The sequence below is a fragment of the Abramis brama genome (genome assembly GCF_963993115.1).
Source record: "Abramis brama genome assembly, chromosome: 13".
In the NCBI taxonomy this organism is placed as follows: Eukaryota; Metazoa; Chordata; class Actinopteri; order Cypriniformes; family Leuciscidae; genus Abramis; species Abramis brama.
Genome location: NC_139975.1, coordinates 14810037 through 14832032, shown reverse-complemented (window position 1 = coordinate 14832032; position 21996 = coordinate 14810037). Strand labels below are relative to the sequence as shown.

At 38.7% G+C, this 21996-nt stretch overlaps 1 protein-coding gene across 7 annotated transcripts in view; it reads left to right on the top strand.

Annotated features, from left to right (window-relative positions):
* The window catches only part of diaph2 (diaphanous-related formin 2), a 444655-nt gene that overhangs the window by 11478 nt on the left and 411181 nt on the right, over positions 1–21996 (top strand). For 5 of the 7 annotated variants that reach the window (XM_084132527.1, XM_084132524.1, XM_084132525.1 and 2 more), the window contains exons 3-5: positions 8690–8722; positions 12028–12204; positions 17393–17497. In XM_084132527.1, the coding sequence (XP_083988653.1) occupies positions 8690–8722; positions 12028–12204; positions 17393–17497 (315 nt within the window). The remainder of the gene's footprint in view (positions 1–8689; positions 8723–12027; positions 12205–17392; positions 17498–21996) is intronic. The other 2 variants (XM_084132528.1, XM_084132529.1) reach the window with 1 other exon arrangement.

Below are 21996 nucleotides of genomic sequence, written 5' to 3'. Positions count from 1 at the left end.
CTGTAGCTGGCCATTTTAAACTCAGAGAACCCCCTCTTTGAGTTTAAAATGGCCAGCTGCAGACAAACTCATGGGGCATCTCAGAGAAAAGGAGAACCAACAGGAAATGGAACACATGTTGAGTGTCTCAGTGCTCACGGGAAGTGAAGAAGGGAAGTGCTTTAGTTACACTGGGGGATGATTCTGACATCACCCTTTCAAACAGATGTTTCTGGCAAGTTTCCAATTCACTTTCTTCATAATGCTCACATTATCACATAACATGAGGTGGCCCTATCAGTTGAATTGGAGCTCAGAATACTTAATATTGTCATTTCTTAGGGGGCTCTCTGTCTTGAATCAATCACATGGGATGACTGTCCAAGGAAAGCTGTTCACACCAACATGTTTCAGAGAAACATAAACATTGGCTCAGTTTTCCTGAAATAACCAACACACCAAAGATTTTTCCCATATTAAGGCAATAGAGCTTTTGGAATGGGTTGTTTAATGAGGTCCCCTCCAGTATTTTGAAGTCATCAGTCATTCCTGCATTGTGCTGTACAAAGATTAATCCCCTGAAAATTGGGTTCTGGTTTATAATATCTTTTTTATGCTAAATAATATCATTTTAAAATATTTTAATAATAATATAATATTATTATTTTAGATGCTGCTAGCATGTTCTTCATTCAAATTAGTCTGTTTGCATGTTGAGAACAGTGCAGCTTTGTTTGGGCAGATGAATTAATAAAGAAAGGGTCTGTTCATTAAGTCAAGGGCATCTAGAAGCATGTACAGATTTATTCCTCAATGATGGTTGTGAACTAAAATAAGACGGGTGGTAAAGACAAAGCAACCAGTTCTTGGTATACAATTAGTCTGTTCGGGTTTAAATCGTGAAAACAAGTTTGGCTATTTATTTTGTTAATGCATATTCTTGGTTATACTATGAGTGATTCACTGTTGCCCGCTATTGTAATGGATATATTTTGATGATGAAAAAACACAATGCTTGTAAAGACTAATATTTTATGTATTTGAGGAGCCGAGAAGAGTGTCAGTCTGGTATTTGCCCTCTAATCATAGCCAACACATCCTGTGCATAGCACTTTATCTTTTATAACACAAGATTTTGGCCAAATGTATTAAACGAAAGGAAAAACTAAGTGCCCAGATAGTTACAATAAACTTTGTAACCTGCAAGTTTAATAAAACGTAATGCTGAATTGCTAAAGATTTGGCCATTAATGACTGACAAAACACAAATCTCCTAAATTCACTGGTGAAAAACCTTGTAACTCCATTTGAGCTTGTTTAGCATTAATTTAGCATTAGCATTAACAATATAATGACACAATAGTGCCACAATACTAACTTTGACAACATGGTGTTTTCATGATTGACTGACTGCCAAATTAGAATATTAAACAGAACGATAAAATAACATTAACCGGTTAAAGGTCATTTTAAAATAAGAATTTCTGTTCAGACTATTAAACTTGTTCCTGTTAAATTTTTGATCAAACTTGAAATTATTGATCAAAATTTCGTTCGTTTCCGGTTTTTGTTTTCGTTGCTTGAACTGGTTCGGAGCCCTGGTCATGTATTACATTTATTTATTCATTTTTCCTCCTTTGAATATCTTGTTTTACTTGGAAATCAGTTTATGGAATTAAAATGGGTTGTGGGGACTGTTTAATTTTGTCTCTAAATTCTGGAATAGCACAAGAAGCGTGTGTCTGAATGCTGAAGGAAGCTGACAATTTTTTGAGGTTAAAGAATACATTTACCATCTTGAAACTCTGATCAGTCCATTAAGCTAGCTGAACTCAAGCTCACTCTTCTTTGTCAAGAGGAAAGATCAAATACTCAGTGTTTAACTTGCTGTTTTCTGTCAATAATTTACTGTAGATTAAAAGGATTATTGTTCATTTAATGGTATTATATTAACACCCGATATGATGACCTTCCTCCCACATGTATAATTATTTGTGCATTCATCAAACTGCACTTGCCGTAGGTTAATGGTAGGTTTTGTTATTGTGTAGACTTCCCAAAACAGCAGTGTGATTTTTTTTTTTTTTTTTTTATTTATTTATTATTTTTTTTTATAAATTAACCCCCCCTTTATGTGTGTTTGAGGTTAAAATGTCCGCGTCTCTCTGCCTTATAAGATTTGTTGCTTGATTTAAAAGGTTCATTGTACTACATACTTTGCAATAGTTAGTGATTTGCACAAAAGTTGTTGACAAGTTCTTGTGACACAAAAAGAGTGACCTCGGGTTGATCGTGTGATGTGGTGAAAGGACAGCTTGGCATATAATAAAGTCTTTGTTTTAGCAGCAAAATTATCATTCATCATCTCTAGAGTCTATTCAGCTTTAGTCACTCTGCACATTTCTAAATTAAAACTCAGCTCAAGCCACAAGGCACACCAGAAACTCAGCGCTGAGTTTCTTAATGGTGCTGAGAAACAGTTTCTCTGACAGCATGTGCATATAGCGAAATGAGTTGTCTTTCGCTGCTTACTTTGCTCACTTGTTTTTAAACCACAAATACTTAAAAACACATGCAAATGATAAGCTTTCGTGACTTAGCAACTTCACGTGAGCGGAACCGCGATAGAGACCATAGTCCAAAATCTCTTAGCTGACAAATTTCTACCGTTTTATCATGTCTACCAGTATATCACCCACCCCAAGGCTGTGTTGGAAATCACCCCCTATACCCTTAAATAGGGCACTATTTGAAGGGACTGCCATTTGAAGTGAGTGTACTCATTCAATCCCACAATGGACTGCAATAATGAGTGTACAACCCTATGCTCAACGGCTGGAGAATACTCATAATGCACTGTGACGGTCGCGCCGAATGAATTCCCATGTCTCGCCAGAAGATAGCGCCCACAGCTCATCCATCCATCCATCCATCCATCCATCCATCCATCCATCCATCCATCCATCCATCCATCCATCCATCCATCCATCCATCCATCCATCCATCCATCCATCCATCCATCCATCCATCCATCCATCCATCCATCCATTTTCCAAACCAATGTGGCTATAGTGTAATATCATACAGGTATAAATTCCTTTTTACTTGATTATTAAATTGTTTAACTAAGTTTTACACATAGTTTAACTAACTTAGTTTAACTAAGTTTTATATATAAGTTTCAAATGATTATTATACAGCAAGCACAAGCTATGCAAAAGTGGCTGGCAGCTCTTCCGGTGCACTCAGTGTCCGAATTTACTCACTCGTTTTCATTCCCTCCTTCAGGTGGACTACTATATTAGTGCATTTGTATTAATAATATTAATATTAATCTTTTAAACTTTCATATCACAAGATTTTTTATATCTTGAGAAATTAATTCAGTCCAAGTGTGCCCAAACTTTTGACTTACAGTGTATGAGTGTAGAGCTAAAACTGCTTATCTTGACTATGGATGCATGATATTATCATGCATAGAAACTCAATGAATATTGGTTATTCATTGAGTTTCCCCTTTTCTTCTCTGACCAGTGGTGAGCAGTTTAGAACTGGGTCACTCACTGTATGGTTATGGTCTGATTGATTAAACTATGGATGTGAATTACTGGACTACATGCTAAGTGAATTGTCAAGTCTGAGATATAGGATAGAAAAAGACATGGACAAAGGTTGAGGGAAAACGGGGAGGAAACCGAAAAGTGAAAGTGACTTGAGGGTGGCTGAGTGCAAAAAATGATTTCACATGTATTTGAGTTGAACACCGATGACATCACCGTTTCTTCTCCTGAAGTGAAAGAGCGAGTTGACACAGGCTCCCTCTCTGTTTGGGGGAGAACCACAGAAAGCCAAACACCGGAAAGAGCTTAAGTCTGTATATCATTAGACAGATTACATCTGCAGGCCCTGCCTTATCTGGCTACACTCAGATAAGCCATGGATTGAAAATGAAGTCAAAGAGTCGGCCACCCCTTCTACTGAATGTTCCCACTTTGCCTCATTGCAAAAATGATGATGTACTTTACAGTTGCATACACAGATATATGAGACCTGCTGCAGTATCTCTGCAGAAATGGCAAACAGGCACGTCTGGCATCATCCCAGACTCTCCAACAGGGCTATCGCAGCACCAGCTTCTGCAAACTATGTGTTATGCTGTTTTCCCATGGAAAATTGATGTCCGTTTGTCAGTTTGATATAGGCTAATATGAGTTGCAGATAACATCACAGCTGAATGTGCATTTCAGCATGTTAATGTCATTGTTTAAAGCAAGGTGGATTGAATTACAGATGTTTTCCGTGGCCATTTTCACTTAAGTGAGCTCTCAGTACAGGGATATTACACATTAGTACACATCAGTCTTAGTTGTGCATCTAATGTAAATGACTGAATAAAAGCTTTGACTTGAAAGGCCTTTTTTTTTTCAAGGTGTATGGGAGTAGTAAGCCTGTGTATTATACAAGTGTATTATACAAATTGTGTATTATACAATTTTGGGGGTGTGGGTGGCAATAAGCCGGTGACCAATATTTTTTTATAGATTGTATATTATACAATTTATGCTTCATATTATTCAAATAATTGAAAAATAAAACTAGAACAAAATTAAAATCAGTACAAGTGAATCTAGGCATCACGACATTATAATTTACAGTATGAAAAATGCATAATTATTTTGAGATTTGCTAATATATATCAAATATCAAATTATACAAATTTAAAAACTATCAGCTGATAGGCTAACTCATGTGATAGCGATATGTTGTGCACATCACATGTATGGTGGTGTTCTTAGTGGCAACAGCAGTTTGATAGACACTAATGTTTAGAAAATAATTCAATTTTTCATTTATAGTAGTCAGATGGCATATTTAATTTGAAATGAATTAAATTATCTCATCAGGGTTAGATGCACAATCCTTTCAACAGGTTGATTGGTGTAGTTTTGGCACAAGTTTGTATGTTATGTTTTTAAATGGTCACCAATCCTTAAATCGTTATGCGTTTATTTACAAAATGATTCAACATTATTTGTGCCATGTTCCGATTCCTTTATCTCTAAATGATTTATTCATCTGGCATGTACCATAACCACCCCTTTGTGCTATTACCATTGTCTCTCTTCACATCAGGCTATTGTTTGGCATCCTGTTGTCCTGTGGTCTCACTCTCTGGGCAAATACAACTAACAATCAGTGTTGATTCTAGAAGGGTATTGGTCAAAGCTTTTGTGAGCACTCAGTACAAGAACAGTGCTGATATTTAATCAAGAATTTTCTGGGCTTTACTGTACTGCAGGATTATCTGCATCACCAAGGTTTATGACCAGTTAGTAACCCATTCTTTTTAATATCTCGATTCTGGCTGTGTGAATTCTATCCTGATAGTTGTGTACGTCTATTAGAGGGTTTGACGCACTCTTTCCAGCTCTGTATTTAATTAAAACATCCCTGTGTGTGAACAGTGTGAACGAGACGAGCTGTCGGCCACTGAATGCTCCATTCTTGAGACGAAGTGACTGCAAATTGCCAAGAACTGTTAGTTTCAAGCGTTCCATTGTTTGAGTACAATTAAGACCAATTAAAATAACCCGATTTCCCAGAAAGCATTTGCAACAGCTTTTTGTTGCTATCCTCGTCCTCTGGTTGTTTTCCCAATGTAAGAATGGCCAACAAAGCAGATGGTGTCAGCTAGAAACTACTTTCAGTTTTTGGACATGTTTCAAAGTCCATTTAATGCCTCTATTGGCTTTTGTAAAACATTGATTGACCAACTGTATGTTTTGATTGGTGTGTGCCACCTAGTGGAGGAACACGTAATAGCACCATTTGCACTTCTACTAAGTAATCCTTATATTTAGTGCTCTCTAACCAAAACAAGGCTGTTCTCTCCTCTCAAGTGTTTCCAATTAGCTAACTTAAGAGTTTACTTAGGTCAACACATTACAGAACTACTTAGGTCTGTGCAACTGTAATTTATGTCGCTGTTTATGGAGGTGCTGGGGGCTGCATTCATTTTGCTATTGTGGGGGTTTGGGAGTTTTCTGTAATGAATAAAGCTTTATTTTGATAAAGAATTTAATAAAATTCTGTTGCCCTGAAGGAGTGTCGTTAAATCATAATGCAATATTTGGCCCTGTTGACTGTCTGATGTGTTGTCGAGCTGCAATATTAATGACCAGCCCTAGAGTCAAAACACAATTATGCAAAGTTGTTAAATGGTTTTTAATTAGATTTTAAGATTTTAATTACTTTCAATAACAAATGCGCATCCATGTTATACAGGGCCTTACACTATGAAGCCACTTCGGGCTGTTGGATCTGTAATACAATAATCCCTACACAGTCATTATTATTTTAACAATATCTTTCCATGAAAGTCTTTGTTGGCAAGTTTGGTTTGGGCTTTAAACCTCACTCTTTATGACCCCTTTAAAGCATTAAACATTCTTTGTTAATTAAGGTTAATGTATTGTAATAGATGATTCACCCCCTTGAGTCCTTGACACACCTCCATTCACATCAAACCTCCCATTCCATCACAACTGTCGCAAAAGCTGTGTACAGCCTGCAACCCTGGGGCAGTGCTATAATGTCTGGGTAAACGCAGGACTGGGGGGCTGAGAGATTAACAGTAGAGTTAGGAAACCTGCGGGAAGTTCTGCTTTATGGCAGCTTCTCCACAGAGCTCTGCTCGTTAACATTCATCCGGCTCTGCACGGCATATGGAGACCCATCTCTCCCCCTGTGTGCTCCATCTCATAAACGGCTATCACTGCTGTAGCCAAAAAGATAAAGCACATCTGTTAGGCAGTGAGTGAAGGCGGAGAGGAGAAGTTGTGTTTGAGGTCAATATAGTCAAACTGATCAGGTTTAAAGATGTATCTAATGGGTTGCTTCATTAAGAGCAGAACTCACGGTGAGATTCAGCACTCCCTGCATAGACCAGCATGAGTTGGGTTTTGGATGCTCATAACCAGCATGGGATGCCAATGTTTTGGTGTCACTATAATGTTGATGGACTAGCTCAACCAGCAAGACTACTTTGGTCCACCATCTTTACCAGAAAAGCCACAGTGGTCCTCTACTATTCTCTTTTTAACTCTGCACTAGCTCGTTCGCTCGTTCGTTTTTGAAAAAGATACCGTTACCATGTCTGGTTAAACAACAAAGATGCAAATTTGTGAAACGGTGACATCATGTGCATGTACAGTATATTATATTGTGTTTCTTTACAAAGTGACATCGTCAACTACTGAACTTCTTTTTTTGTATCAATGGACATCATGACTTTGTTGTAATTCAATGACGATTTATTACAGTGTATCTGACCAATCTATTGCACTGTAGACCATTCCAGTTCCTACATTCTGAATGTGATGATGTGATTTATTCTGTTTTTGATCAATTTACTACTCTTACTTAATATTTGTTTTTTATTTTTTATATGTAATTTAAATGATAAATAAAAAATAGAAATCCAGTATTCAGCATCATTCCCTGTCATTATTAATGTTGTCAGGTAGCACAACTGATATTCATCAGATGGTGCAACCATGTAAATTCTTGATTTAATCCAACAAATATTAGGTAAAAGTGAACATGGCTGAAAACTAGATTGTGAATAGTAATTATATTAAATTAATTTACTGCTATACTTGTATGATTATTTTTCATACTGTCTTTAAAAGCAAAATCGGAAGTTAAAGATACTAGAATGGGTTGCTCTAAAATTTCACTTATATATAAAATTAGAAATATATATTTGCAAATATTTGGTTGTACCACCTGACACAAAAAAAGTCAAAAAATTAATTTAAACACTTTGAAATGTTATTTAACAATCTAAACTTTAAAGCATTGTTCCTGACTCAAAAATGTGCATTACATCAGTTATGAAAATGTCATTTTATTTGACAAAATTTATTTTATTTTATTTGTCATTGACCCAAATGTAGTCATTCAATCAGTCACACTGTTCATCCTGAGGAAAGAACACATGGAGCTGAAAGGAGGGGGACTAAGACCAAAGATCCTTGGCAAGCTTTTGCTGTTTCCTCTAATAATTTTTGTCTGAGTTCAGTGTTTCCCCTAGGATTTTTTTTCAGGTGGGGTGGTAGACACCCCGAAACTGCTAGTGTCAGGGAACTGGCGTGTTATGGATACGTGGTGAAAATTTTTTAGTAATCAAAAAGCACTAAAAATGATCAAAAAGCCCCGCCCCGTCCCTAAAACAATGGGGAAACACTGGAGTTGTCCATCTCCTTTGCCTGTATTGTCTCTGCTGTGACACAGGGCAGAATGTGTCTGTTTATAGTTTTTGTCTTGCTCATTAAAGCTTTATTTCTGCTATTTTACTTTTGGAAGACTGGTTGAAGTGATATGTTTACAATAATTCATCTTCATAAGTCTGCTGTCATATAAACACAGACTTGTTTGTGATACAAAAGAACAGACTCCAATACATGTAACAGAGTTCAGTTTATGTTTGTTTCAATTATTTAAGTTTCTCGTGCAGACTTGTACCAGCAGCGGGTTTGACTTCTCATGCTGTCTGCAGTTGGTTGTTTGCTTATGATCTCATAAGCTTTTTATTTTATTTTTTTTGCATAAATCTGTCATTTAATGCATGTGGTTACGGGTTCTCACTTGCACAAAGACACAGCAGTGTTTTCATTTGCCCTCACTTATTGTCCCTTCCCTTCAACAGAACATACACATAAAAACATTGGCTGATGACATGGTAAGGTGTCTGTTTCTTTTATTTTGCGTGTCTTTCTTTTTCTCTTATGTTTTTGTTCTTTTTCTCATCTTCGCCATGACTCCGTGTTGTTAAAGTGAAGTGATCGACAGAGAGAGATCAAAGACAAAAAAGCAAAGAAAAACTGTTTTTTTTTTTTATCACCCTGTCATCAGGTCTGTCATAATCAATCAGTCTAAAGTTCACTCCAGATCAGCAAGCTGGAGTTAAAGCAGACACATGGCAACTTGATGTAATCATTCATGATAATTTGCCAGACCCTTGTCTTCAGTTTGACTTTGGTCTCTCCTTGAACACTTGCATTTTACTACAGAGTGTGTTTGATTCTTTTATTTCATTCATTTGGATTTCATCCATATATGCATGTTTCCTCCATGTTTTCAATGACAGACTAACAGTGACTTGTGCATGGTTTGATTTCACTCTCTCTGAGCCAGTAACCCATGACTGGAACGCTGGCAGAAGCCGCTCGCATCTCTTTCAAATTAGCTAGAAACCTAAAACACACTATAGTCATGTCTTACCATCTAATGTAGTCCATAAAGCTGTCTGTGACATTGTCTTTGTATTCATTATGAATGTAATGTGAACATGAACAAGTGGAACGATGATACAGGTAATATCAGCCCTGTGCTTTAAAAAGTACAGCTTTGAAAGGTGAAGTAGCAGGAGAGCAGGTGAGTCAAACATGAAACCTTGAACCATATTTTAAAACTTTCTAATAATTAACCAAACAATTTTGTATTAACCCTATGAAATCAAAAGGAGAGTTTTGTGTTTTTTTTAGTCTGTTTAATAGCTTTAAGGCCATTTATTTGCTAGTGTTGACTTTTTGTTTTTAAAGGGGGCATATCATGCTAAATCCACTTTTTTAGCCCTTAAATGCATTTTGTTGTATAATTGGATTGTTTAGAAGTACAGAAAATTTGAAATTATTCTCTTCAGGTGCTTCGTTGATATCTTTATATTCTGTTTTGGTCATATTTTTCAACCTGTTCCGATTTTTCTGTTATCTATGACGTTTTTTGAACTATTACGTCACAGTATTTGCAGCGGACATTGACTTCCGGCCCAACACTTCGAGCAATCCGCCATTTTTATTTCTCGCTGCAGTTTTGTAGTCCAAGCTAAAGGATGCAGAAGTTACGAGAGGGTAAGTTAAAATGTTCGGTTGTTGGATGTAGTAACCCACACGCTTCATTACACCGTCTAATGTAGATGAACTGCCGCGCCTGTGACAGGGCCATAGACTGTAAAAAATAGGACAGGGCGCATGTTTAACTGAAAGAACGAGCAGAGAGTGAGACCCCGGTCGCGCGCGCGCTCTCTCTCTCTCTCTCTCTCTCTCTCTCTCTCTCTCTCTCTCTCTCTCTCTCTCTCTCTTCGGAGCCAGGCGAAAGTGTAAACAAGACTTCACCGTCTCCAAACTAGACGCTCTCTTGCTCTCTCTCCCTCGCACATATTAATCAAAATAAATCGACACGGTGGTAAAAGGTCGGAAGACCAAAGTTTCATGTGTAAATACAGTAACACACCATTGCGATACATCCATATGAAGACGTTGTTCTGCAGGTTCGTCGTCTTCATTTTCATCTCGCTCCGGCTCCGACTCTGGCTCGAACATGTAAGGCTGGCTGGACAAGTCTTCCGCTGTTGACATTTTGTTAATAACGTGTGAATACGTTTCTGTGCCGCTAGATAATCTTATCTCTGCTATCAAACTACAAAAATGGTCGAACGGGGTGGAGTTGAACCGAGTGTCATCTCTGCAACCTGGAGAGGGAGCGGGGTATGAAGTGTCTCAATTGTATTTAAAGAGACCGCACCAAAACGAGTTGCTCTCAGACGCACATCAGAAAAGGGGTAGTCTCAGCCTCAGACGTCACGCCCACGGAACGTTGGCTAAACGTCTGATGCATATGGTACACTTAACTGGAAACACTTCAGGAATGTCGAAGTCGTCATCTGATTGGTTGAATTTTATCGGATTTCCGGGGGCGCGAGTGTCGCGTTTATTTTCGGTCCACCGGGAAACAAAGCGCAGACGTGTGATTGCGGAAGAAAAACTGTTGTGTTTACATGAGTGACAATGAGCATTTATCAAGATCAGCTAAACGTAGGATTCTCAAAAGTATGCAAGGTTATACGTGCACGAACAGATCAATGACTTACTGCTTGTTTTCTTCTCCTTCTTTGATTTTCTATGCTGACTGACTTGTTGCACGCCAGTCTGTTGTTGTGGGGACATTTCCACGCCCCGAAACGTGACGCTGAACGAAACGAACTGTAAATGGTTGTTTGCCATGTCGGTCAAACGGCCTTATGGGCGGGCCTTGGCCAAAGAAAGCTGCTATGAATTCCAGACCTTCAGCCGTCAGTCTGAAGGTCTGGCTACGCGAGACTAGAAAAGGGGTAGAAAAGGGGCCTGTGGAGCTATAATAATGAGGAATTCAGACCCAAGCATTGCAGTTCCGCTTTACATAGACTACAAATGTATGATTTATATTTAAAAAGGAACGATTTAAAAGCATGATATGTCTCCTTTAAATCAACAATACAGTAAAAGCAGTAATATAGTGAAATATTACAATTTATTATTATTATTTGCTGAATTTTCAGCATTGTTACTCCAGCCTTCAGTGTCACTGAAATCATTCTGATATGCTGATTTGCTGCTCAGGAAATTCTCCTTTTCCTCCCTTCTTCTCTTTCTCCTTCTCTTCTTCCAACGTTGAAACAGTTGTAGTCTTGTGGAAACCATGATACTTTTTACAGGATTTTTGTATTTAATAGAAGATTCAAAAGAACATAATTTCTTTGAAATAAAAATACTTCACAACAATGTTTTTACTGTCACTTTTGATCAATTTAATGCGTTCTTTCTGAATTAATTATTTTTTTTTAAATAAATATTTGAACAGTAGCATATATGCATTTCAAATTTACAGTCTCTACAGGGAAAACTGAACAACAATAATGATGACTCGTGTTGCACTTTACAGATTTTTGTCCAATCAAATTTAATTCAAAATCTTCATAGGTAAAGCCTACTAGCTGTTTTTTTTTGTTGAAAAATGGACACACCCATTGATAAGCCTCTCCTAAAACTTCCCTTCTTAATAGGAAATACAACAGAGGGCAGAAAACTGCACTCAGGGGATTTCACAGGGTCATAAACCTGAAAATTCAGAAGGCATTTCCACTGTCAGATATATGTGCTGTTTATTTATTTATTTATTTGATCTGACATATGCACCAGTTATTTACTTAGTTATTTATCTCTCCAGCGTGACAGAATCACCAGTTTTCGAAAGCAAGGCACGAAGAAGGAGAAGCCTCTTATCCAGCACCCCACAGACCCCATCTCCACCCAGACCGAGCTGCCTGTGCCCCAGCCTTTTTTCGACGAGCGCTCCATGAACCTGTCAGAGAAAGAGATTATCGACTTGTTTGAGAAGATGATGGTGAGTTTGTTTTCTCATCCTGTGATCTGCACTGTGCCCCAGGCACAGTATGACCTCAGACACCCTTTATCACTGATGCATATCAAAGTGTGGAGCTCATGTTAAGGGTGTCAATTAGGCCATCAAAACCACTTTTCTCTGTGACATTATACCGCTCACACACTTTACCAGCAACATAAAATGAGTTTAGCAAGGATTTAGCTTAAGTTTAAAACTAGGTTGTAGGTAAGTTGTTCAAATCAACTTTTTAGTTGCTTTTTTAATTATTTTTTGTCACTTCATTCATTATAATATCTGCAGTACTTGTAGATAATATAATATTGATTAAATACAAGGCCACTTCAGTGTAAGTGAAAAGAGTACACTTTCATAACTGTGTTTCTTAACACACTTAAAGGGTCAATTTGGGGGATAGTACACTTGTAATACTACATGTGCACTTTGTAATAATGCCAAATTTAAAGTTTTACTTCATAGTACATTTTAAATCATCATGTTTTATTAATCTTTTGCCTACTGCCTTGAAGTACACTTATTTTGATGTGCTGACTTGCATACTAAAGCACACGGAAAGTACTTAATTATTGTGTTGATTGTTTTATTCAGTGTTACTTTTAAAGTTTAAATAAATACATGGCATGTAAGTTTCTGTAGAAAGACATTAAAGGGGTCATGATGCTATTTTAAGTTCATCAGGTGTAATAGAATAGGTTAATATGCTTTAATGTTCAAAAGCACATTCTTTTTCACATGCTGTACATTATTGCAGTTCCTCTATTCCCAATCTATCTGAAACACGCTGGTTTCTACAAAGATCCTCCTTCCGATAAGCTCATAGTGCTCTGATTTGCTAGCAGACCCAGTGCATTGTGATTGTGAACACCTCAAGCGTGTTTCGGAAATGTAACGCCACCACAATCGTGAGCTTTAGCTTCTAAGACTTTAGCAATTGTAAACGCTGTTAATAATCTTGTCGGTTTTACCGTATCAGATCGATCCCGAGTCAGATTCTGAAAATGTTCTTCAAGTGGGCCTTTAAGTGGTTCAAAAAAGAACTCTAAATTTATATTAAATGCAATTAGCTAAACTTTAGTTTACATGCAGTTGTGTTCATTGTAATAAGCTAAAGTGTACTTATTTTAAGTATTTTGTATAATGGTCTGTTTCCTAACTGGAATTGAAATCAAAAATCAGTGGTTACTCAGCGACTCAGCGTAGCCATTTGTTTCCTCAATTGTTTCTGTAGTAGCCACGTTTCCGATTCATGGATAGTCAAAGACACCTTATCTTTCTTCATCTCTCTTCTCCTGTCAATCGCAAGTGGAGAATGGGACTTGAGAGGTTTGCGCTCTCTGCCGACAGGATGCATTAACTGAGCGTTGGCATGGCTTGACACTTGTTCATTTTGCCCTCTGGGAGAAGAATATACATTAGCTACCATGCTTTTATATGCATGACTCTTCTTGCTAATTCTGTCATGAAGTGTGATATGTTGACAGCTGTCAATAGAGCATCTGCTACATAGGATAGAACAAGCTACTGTTACGGATGGGGGGGAAACAGTTTTATTTAACTCATGGTGAGGGCTGAATGCAGTCTTCACCCTATCTGTGAAGTTCCTGCTCTGTTTATCTGTACAGTCACACAGTCCCCAAGACAACAAAACCGACAGGGCTGCTGCATACACAGCCTCAACTGAACTTGCGCTTGTTTTGGCCAAGACAAGTCAAATAACAAAATCTGGCTGCAGAACAATGGAAGGATTATTTCCCAGACAAGAAAAATGAATGCGTTGTATGAGTTTTTTTTTTAGGGGTGGAGGGGTTAGAGCTCTCCCCAACCTGTGCCTGTCACAGCAGATTCTGTTTTTGATGCTTTTTTATTCTTTGACTGTTTCTGTGGATTTGTTGTCTGTAGATGGGAAACTCTTCCAATTTTGCAGCACCTGAGCAGAACTGCTTTTCAGTGCTCATTTTAAACTGCCTTCTTGGCTCGGCAGTGAATTGTACACACCTCGTTAGGTAGACACCACATTGATAATTGACCTGTACTTGCTTCAAAAGGCAAAATATTACTGGACTCCCCACCTCTAAAATTCTTTAATTTTTCAAAAGAGGAAAAAAGAGGTGGCCTGGTCATATGTAGAACTGAGTCATGCAGCACATTGACTGTAATAGTCTTGCATTCTCTGACATGGTGGGCTATAATCAGTTTGATTTGTTAATTTGTTTCAAATGTTTGCGCCAATCTTTCACCCGTCAGAGACTCTTGGCCCTCCATATTTCCTCATTGCTTTAGTAACTGCCTGTCACTCAATTGCTGTTTTTGTTCTCCAGATAGCGGGACATTAAACCTAGGCTTCAATTTGCTGCTTGACAAGCCAGGCAGTTGTACAGGCCTAAAACATGTTGCACAGACTGGAATTGGCTTTTTGTATTGAAGGCATAATAATCGTAACTAAACAATTGAGGGAAAAATGCTTTGCTGCCATTGTCATTGAGATTATAGATCAGCTGGTCTGTTGGTCTCCATATAGGAAAGATTCATGAGTCACAAAATAAAAGCACATCCAATCTAATATATGAAACTGGGAGATCTTTCATACTCATGTTTCCCTCCTTCATACTCAAGGCACACACAGATATCGATTCACATCATCAGTGTTCAGGCTAAATTTGAGGTTGTTCTTCAATATTTAAACTTGAAAGTATTGACCAAATGCAAATAAATACCCCCCCCCCACGCACGCACGCACGCACACACACTTTAATGCCGGTGGGCAGATCTCTGAGATTGCATTGCCAGTGCATGGCTCGTGGAAGAAAAATAAGGGTACACTAATGTGGTCGGTCATCAAAGGGCTCTTGTAAACAAGAGTAGCTCTTCGACAAATGAAAGCCCCAGCCCTTTGATGAATAGGGTTAGTGGCCATGGCACTAAGCATATGATATGCTCGCCTTAATGTGTGCACAACGAGAGCGATAGAGCCACTGTCGCCCTTCCATGCTATTGTGCGTGCATGCACGCAGCTGGACCCAAGGCCTGATAAATATGCGCAGCGGTAAATCCTTTCATGAGCCGGGTGACGGCATGTTAAGACACGGGTGAGGGCTCTTAACGCGCCTCTCCTGCTGAGAAACAGCACTGGCAGGATGTGACATGCCAGCTCCTCCGGTTTGCATCATCATTCAGTCAACCACTGGTATTCCTCCAGCACCATTAACATTAAGACAGAGAGAGCGCCTAGTCCGAAGAAGGACTCTGGGATTGATGAGGTCAGATCGTTACCCCTGCAGATGCAATCACCCCCCTAACTACTCTACATCCTCTCTCTCCAAACTATACTCTGGCAGCGTTCTGTCAACTCACTCGGTTGCTATTTCTCCATTCTTCTTCAGTGTCTAGTAGTCTTGGGGGACGTCCAACGTACTTTTGCCTTCTGTTGCGTGTACTTTAGTTATTTAGTAAATGTGGCCAGATGAACTTAAATATCAGTGGCAGCATAATTGTGTCAATCCTGTTCCCTTTCTTCCAGATTGAAGGAGAAATAGCTTTTCCTTGAACTTCGCTGGATCCTCAAAAGTACATTTGGCTTATTTTGATGAATGGCACTTTAACTAATAAGTGTTCTTCCGGCTGTCCTTACATTCCTAAGCGGATTGCTTCGATTTTGGAGAAATCCTCAGAATCTCACTGCAAAATAACCCAATTGACTTAGATCAAACATGAAAAATTATGCCTTTGTTCCTCCAGGAAACTTGGCCACTCTCCACAACAATTTAAAGTGAGAGACAAATCTACTGATTTCCATTTTCCTGGAACCCCTTCTCGGTGCCCTTGGTTGATCAGACTCGCATTCTGTGCACACTGTGTTCTTTTCATTTTAATGGTCTGTATTGGTAACTGCATTGTTCCTGTGGATGACTTTATGAAGTTTCCCGAGCACTGAGATTAATAGAGCTTCAAGTTAAGAGTATGAATGGAACTGGTCTCACATTGCAGCTGAAGAGGGAAAAAAAGGTACTTATTTATATCTTTACATTAGTGGATCCAACTGCTTCCATAAAATTATTCAGTTATGCCAACCCTGGCCTTTGATTTAATTATTCCAAGCTTTGAGGACATAATTAATCATGATGGGTAAATCATGCTGTAGAGCGGGAACTGGATTAAAGAGCCAATTAAAGGTGCACTAAGCAATGTCACGTGTTTTTTAGGCTGAAACATTTTTTGTCACATACAGCAAACATCTCCTCACTATCCGCTAGCTGCCTGTCCCCTGAACACACTGTAAAAAAACGCGGTCTCTGTAGACAGCCCAGGCTCCACAAAAGGCAACAACGGGATGGGATGAGGAGGAGGGAGGGTCGAGCTAGCCTCCGTTTTGTTTGACAATACTTTGAATGTCAACAAGAAGTGACATCGCCCAACATCGCTCAGAGCACCTTTAAGATGCCACATCAACAAGGCTCACTGATTGATTAAAGGCCTTGTTTCACGTGAGGGGAAAGGAGAGAGAGAAAAGATGAAAAGATGATTTTCCTCTTTGAAAAGATGTCCTTCACTTTATCACTAATTTAATGCATGTGCTTTTAGGAACATGTGGTACAAACACCAAGAGTCACAGTTTTCAAAATTGGCATGTCTCTCTCCCTCACTCTCTCTCTCTCTAAAAATGTTACATTCAATTAAAAATAAATAAATAATAAATAAATAAATCTTGATGAAAAGACGTACACGTAGCTTTGAAATCAACAACCCTCACCCTTTCCTCCTTAAGTATTTTCATTTGTCTGTCATTCTTTTCTTCTTTGCGGACACCCACACATTCATGGGTCTCATTTGAAAGCAAAGAACACAGTCCCTTTTTCCTTCACCAGAGGGCAGCATGGCTCCATAGAAATGCATCCTGGGTGTATCTTCGGAGAGAGGCTCTTTGTTGCACATACGACATCTCCTTGACTTGTCATGGAATTGATAAACATATATAAAGGCTTTATGACTCACTCTAACCTTGGTTCTATAGGACAGTGTCCTTAGTGTGATCATGAATGTGCTGTGAGAACAAATATCAGATTTGAATGATTTAAAAAAAGATTACATACACAGATTATGTTTTTTTTTAATATATATATATATATATATATATATAATTATTATTATTATTTTTGTGTGTGTGTGTCTACAGGAGGACATGAACCTGAATGAAGAGCGTAAGGCCCCTCTGCGAGGAAAGGACCTGAGCACCAAACGGGAGATGGTGGTCCAGTACATATCTGCCACGGCTAAATCTGTAAGTGCACCGCGACACTGGGGCGGTCGGTCTTAGAAAGAGAGAGAAACAGACAGAGGAGAGAGTGGGGATGAACCACATGACGAGACACTACGGAATAATGAGCTTAACCTGATCTGCTTTCTGCCTCTCTTGCTAAAGCCCCAAATCTTTGATTGCCGCCTCCTTTAGCTCTTTTATTTATTATTTATTCTGATTTATTTATTTTGTATTTTTTCCCCTCTCACCTTTTTTTTTCTTCCCTGGGTGTTCATCAGGCTGCTTATTGTTGTATTGCACTATCCAAAAGCTTCATATTGCCAGGGATCAAGTTTTCATTAGAATTTGGTACGCATCACTGTCTCTGCTCGGTAAGCTGAAACATGGCTCTTTCATCACCGTAGATGAATAAAGGCTGGAACTCCACCGCCTCGTGGGGTAATCCAAGGCTTTTGGGCGAATTCTCTTCATTCCCTTTATGAAGTAGGTCCTGCCGAGGTTAGACTCCACGTAAACACCAATGTTCCCCTCACCCGCTCTGTGGGCGGCTCCTCTGGCCAGCCTTCAGCGTCCGTTTTCATTAGCTTTCCTCTCGGCCATGATAATTAACCAGCATTATTAATAATGATGATAATCAGAGATGATTGAATTCTGCAGCAGTGAGCAACACATATTAGTATTGTAGTCTCAAAGTAGGAAGGGTGGAGGGGGTTCCTGTCTCTGTGTACCCCTGTAGCCCCCTTAGCACTACCAGAGGCACTCACCAGCAGCATGTCAGTGTGGAGGCAGAACACAGCGCTCTGACTAGCAAGGAGGAGGTTGGGAACGTGTGCTCTCCATTCTAGGGAAGAGATGTGCTTTTATGTGATAAGAGATGTTTAACACAGGCACAACACACTTTTCCCTGTAATGCTCAACTTTAGCACCCAGAGATCTCCTCCTACTCCTCCTCTTTTAAACATTCAGCTCAAGCTACTAACCAAGCTGCATACCATATCTGCATACTGCTGATTATGTGGGAGTAGCACAAATATTCAGCCTTGTACAAATGATACTGCTGTTTTTTTTTATTTTATATTGTTGAATTATATGACACAATTAATGTAACTTAATTAAGCCACTGAAAAAATGATTTTAAAAAGTCTTAAAAAAAAAGTTTTTTTTAAAAAGTGCCCTTGTTGTTTATGGATATTTTCCTATTTGTCAAAAAGCGTTTATGTGTATTTCTGCTGACAAACTATTAAAGTCAACATGAAACAGAATATAGCCGCTTTTCCACCGTCGGGGCTCGAACGGTTCTAAGAACGTTAAGGAACGGTTCCAGTTATGTTTCCACTTGAGCCTGGTTCGGCACGGCGTGATTACAAACCGTTCTCAGCTCGGAATTCTCAGCACTATTAGCTAACCGAAGGCTGGTAGAATGCGCGTAGTGACGTCGCCACTCAGGACTGGTCACTTGTCTGTTGCCTGGCTACCAGTTTCACTGTAGCTGGCTAAACGTGCTATTTGAGCGACGTAAATTTTTAAAATAAAAATAAAATAAAATAAATATCTGATCATCCTCCATAATGCAGTCGCTATTTACATCTCATCAGTAAACCGTTCTGTTACCAAGGCAACAACTGACACATTTCTATTGCATTCCAAAGAGCTCAGTTATGCACAGTGGAAAATGAAACCATATCCGTGCCGGCTGGGCTGGATCGGCATGTAATGGAACGGTTAAGCAAAGAGAACAGTTTGGCCCGACAGTGGAAAAGCGGTATATTCGTCCATTTAATTCTATTATGTGATGTGTTTCCTAGTGAAATAGAAAAAAAAGACTGTAGGATTGAGGGAAGGGATTGACATTTTTTAATCATTAAATTTGAGAATTGTTATTCATATTCCTGCAGTCATGCAAATATCATGAATTATATTAATTTCTGTAGTAAAATTTTATAGTTTCATTGGCCATAAATGCCCTCGATTTTGATTCCATGTTGACTTTAACAATGTTCTAAAATTTTACATCTCTTACAAGCATGAGATGGCAGGATTTTTTTACGTCACTTGACTAATTTGTACCTAAAACCTGCACATTCTGTTCACTCTCGGAATCATTGTTCGAATGCATTTTATTTGTATGTTGAATAGCTACTAAGGGTGTTTTTGAGTTGAGTTGCTTGGACTAATGCTGACACACACACTGACACATGTCCAGAGAAAGTCTCTGCTGTGCTGTCTGTCTCTGTCTAGCACTGGGTCAATGTCCTCTCTTTGGTTGGCGAGTGGGAGTAATTAAGTGGTGGTCTGACGGTAAAGGAGGCCCGTGGTCTCCGCTTGAGCCGCTGCAGGTGTAATTTAGCAGGGGTGAGCGAGGCCAAGAGCAGACCACACGGAGACGACCTCTGCACACCTCCGCATTAATAACCCAAACCCGTCTAAATAAAGGAAGGGATAGTGGAGTCCATCCATCCCATTTAATCTGCTTGCTATCTCCCCGAGTGTGCCGATCTGCCTACAGTAGATTGTGTTTCAGCACACAGCTTTACAGAGCAAATATTAGTGGGAAAACAAACCCATCCGATCCACTCCTGTCGCAGCCTGCCTGCCTGCCTGTCTGTGTGCGGCAGACTCCCACAGCTCCTGCCTGGCAGGAGGGCAGAGCGATGAAATAAAAGAAAGACGGAAGAATAGAGAAGTTTCACACCAGCGATGTCTGTCCTCTTTGATAGCTCAGATATTATTGCTTGTGTGACAGAAAGTTACAGCTCCCATGGTTCACAGTTCCTTTTATTATTTACAGCCAACACCTTTTCCCTTGCAACACATTTATGCATGCTTTCATTATATTATATGATCACACCTTTTTTTTTTTTTTTTTTTTTTTTTTTTCACACTGAACATTTTTGAACAGCTATTTGCCAAAGAAAAGTAATGTATAAAATGCATATTTATTCTATTTATTAAGTCCTTTGCATGTGTTTTTTATTTAGTTGTTTGTTTGTTTATTTATTTATTTATTTGAGATCCAAGCATTTTCTTCTTGGAGGCACCCGCTTGAGTCCTTCAGCATGCACAGCTAAGAGCTCTTACCACACTTTCCAGGGGGTCTCAGTATGAGGCTTTTAAATGACTGCCACCGCCACTATAATGTCTTATTAAGAGAAAGCGCCTTTACATTTAAATATACAGCCCTCTTAAGTTTATACATACTACTCACAAAAAAATAAATCTTTTTAAAATAAAAATATTTGTCATTAAAAAAAGAAGAAGATTTTACCTATTTTTAAATGCTAAACATCTTAATTTTGCTGTGGATATGTAACCTGACCATAACATACAGCCACATACAGTGTAAAACCAATGTTGCCTCGCTGCTCTGCAGATATCCTTGGCCATTAACTTTTCATGAAATGCTTTCTCGCTTTTTCAGTCTCTGACAGGTGTCATTGTCCTCATGAGTGCCAAAGCATGTCTTTAACTAGTCATTTCTCTCTTGCTCTGCCAGTGTTATGAAAAGCTTTGACTTTGCTTTACTGTTTCGCACTTAAATGAAATGATTCATGTAAGGAACAGAAATTTTCTAGGCGGGGTCTTTGAGGGGGAAGGAAACAATGTTGTACCCAAGATATTCACGTGAACATTGTCAATATTGTGGTATTACAGACACATGGAAACTAAATTACAGCACAAGTTCTTGTAATAGTTTATGACAGTTCCTGAGAGATGATATGATCCTGTCTAGAATGCAGGAGCTAATAATAAATAATTAAATGAATAGATTTGTATCATGGAGCATTTGATGGTCATGAGAAGAGCAGGAACGAGGATATAAATACCCATCCCTTGATAAGATGACATTTCTTCTGAAGTTTGTTTACAGGAGCTACTTCATAATAGAGCTCCTTTATAATTAGCATATTACATGACTGTCTAATTCTGCATTACAACAATTACCATCATCTGGTTTAAGTTTTCATTTTTTTCTGCTCTTCATGCTCCTCAGGAATTGACAGCATTAATACCACAGTAAAGTGACAATGAGGTGTTGTTTTGTGAAATTTGTGTAAATTGATGTTAGCAGCAGCTTTTCCCCTCAGGCTCCTCCCTGACAGTTCTTTATGTGGTTTCAAGATAATGTCTGTTCTTTTGATCAGGCTGCAATAAAAATACAACATTCATCAAACCCAGCCAAAATGGTGCTAACAATACTTGGCAGTCACCCAGCATGTCTGGTGAAAGCACAAGCAGGTGACTTTTTGTTTAGGGTCAAGACCCAAACCCTTAATGATTTGTTTGAGCATATTTTCCAGAGATGCACAAAATTGGACTCAAAAGTAGCACTCTCGATCAAAAGGTTGCACTGTTAAAATTTACTTTATTATTGTCATAAACCTTAACCTAAAAATGGGATTGTGGGAGTTTGTTAAAACAAAGGACATCTATGTTAAAAGAAAGAGAGCAGATCAGATTTAGAAACTACCACCTCCAGTTTCGTATTATTGAAGTGAGAATACTTCTCATTTCAGTTGTAG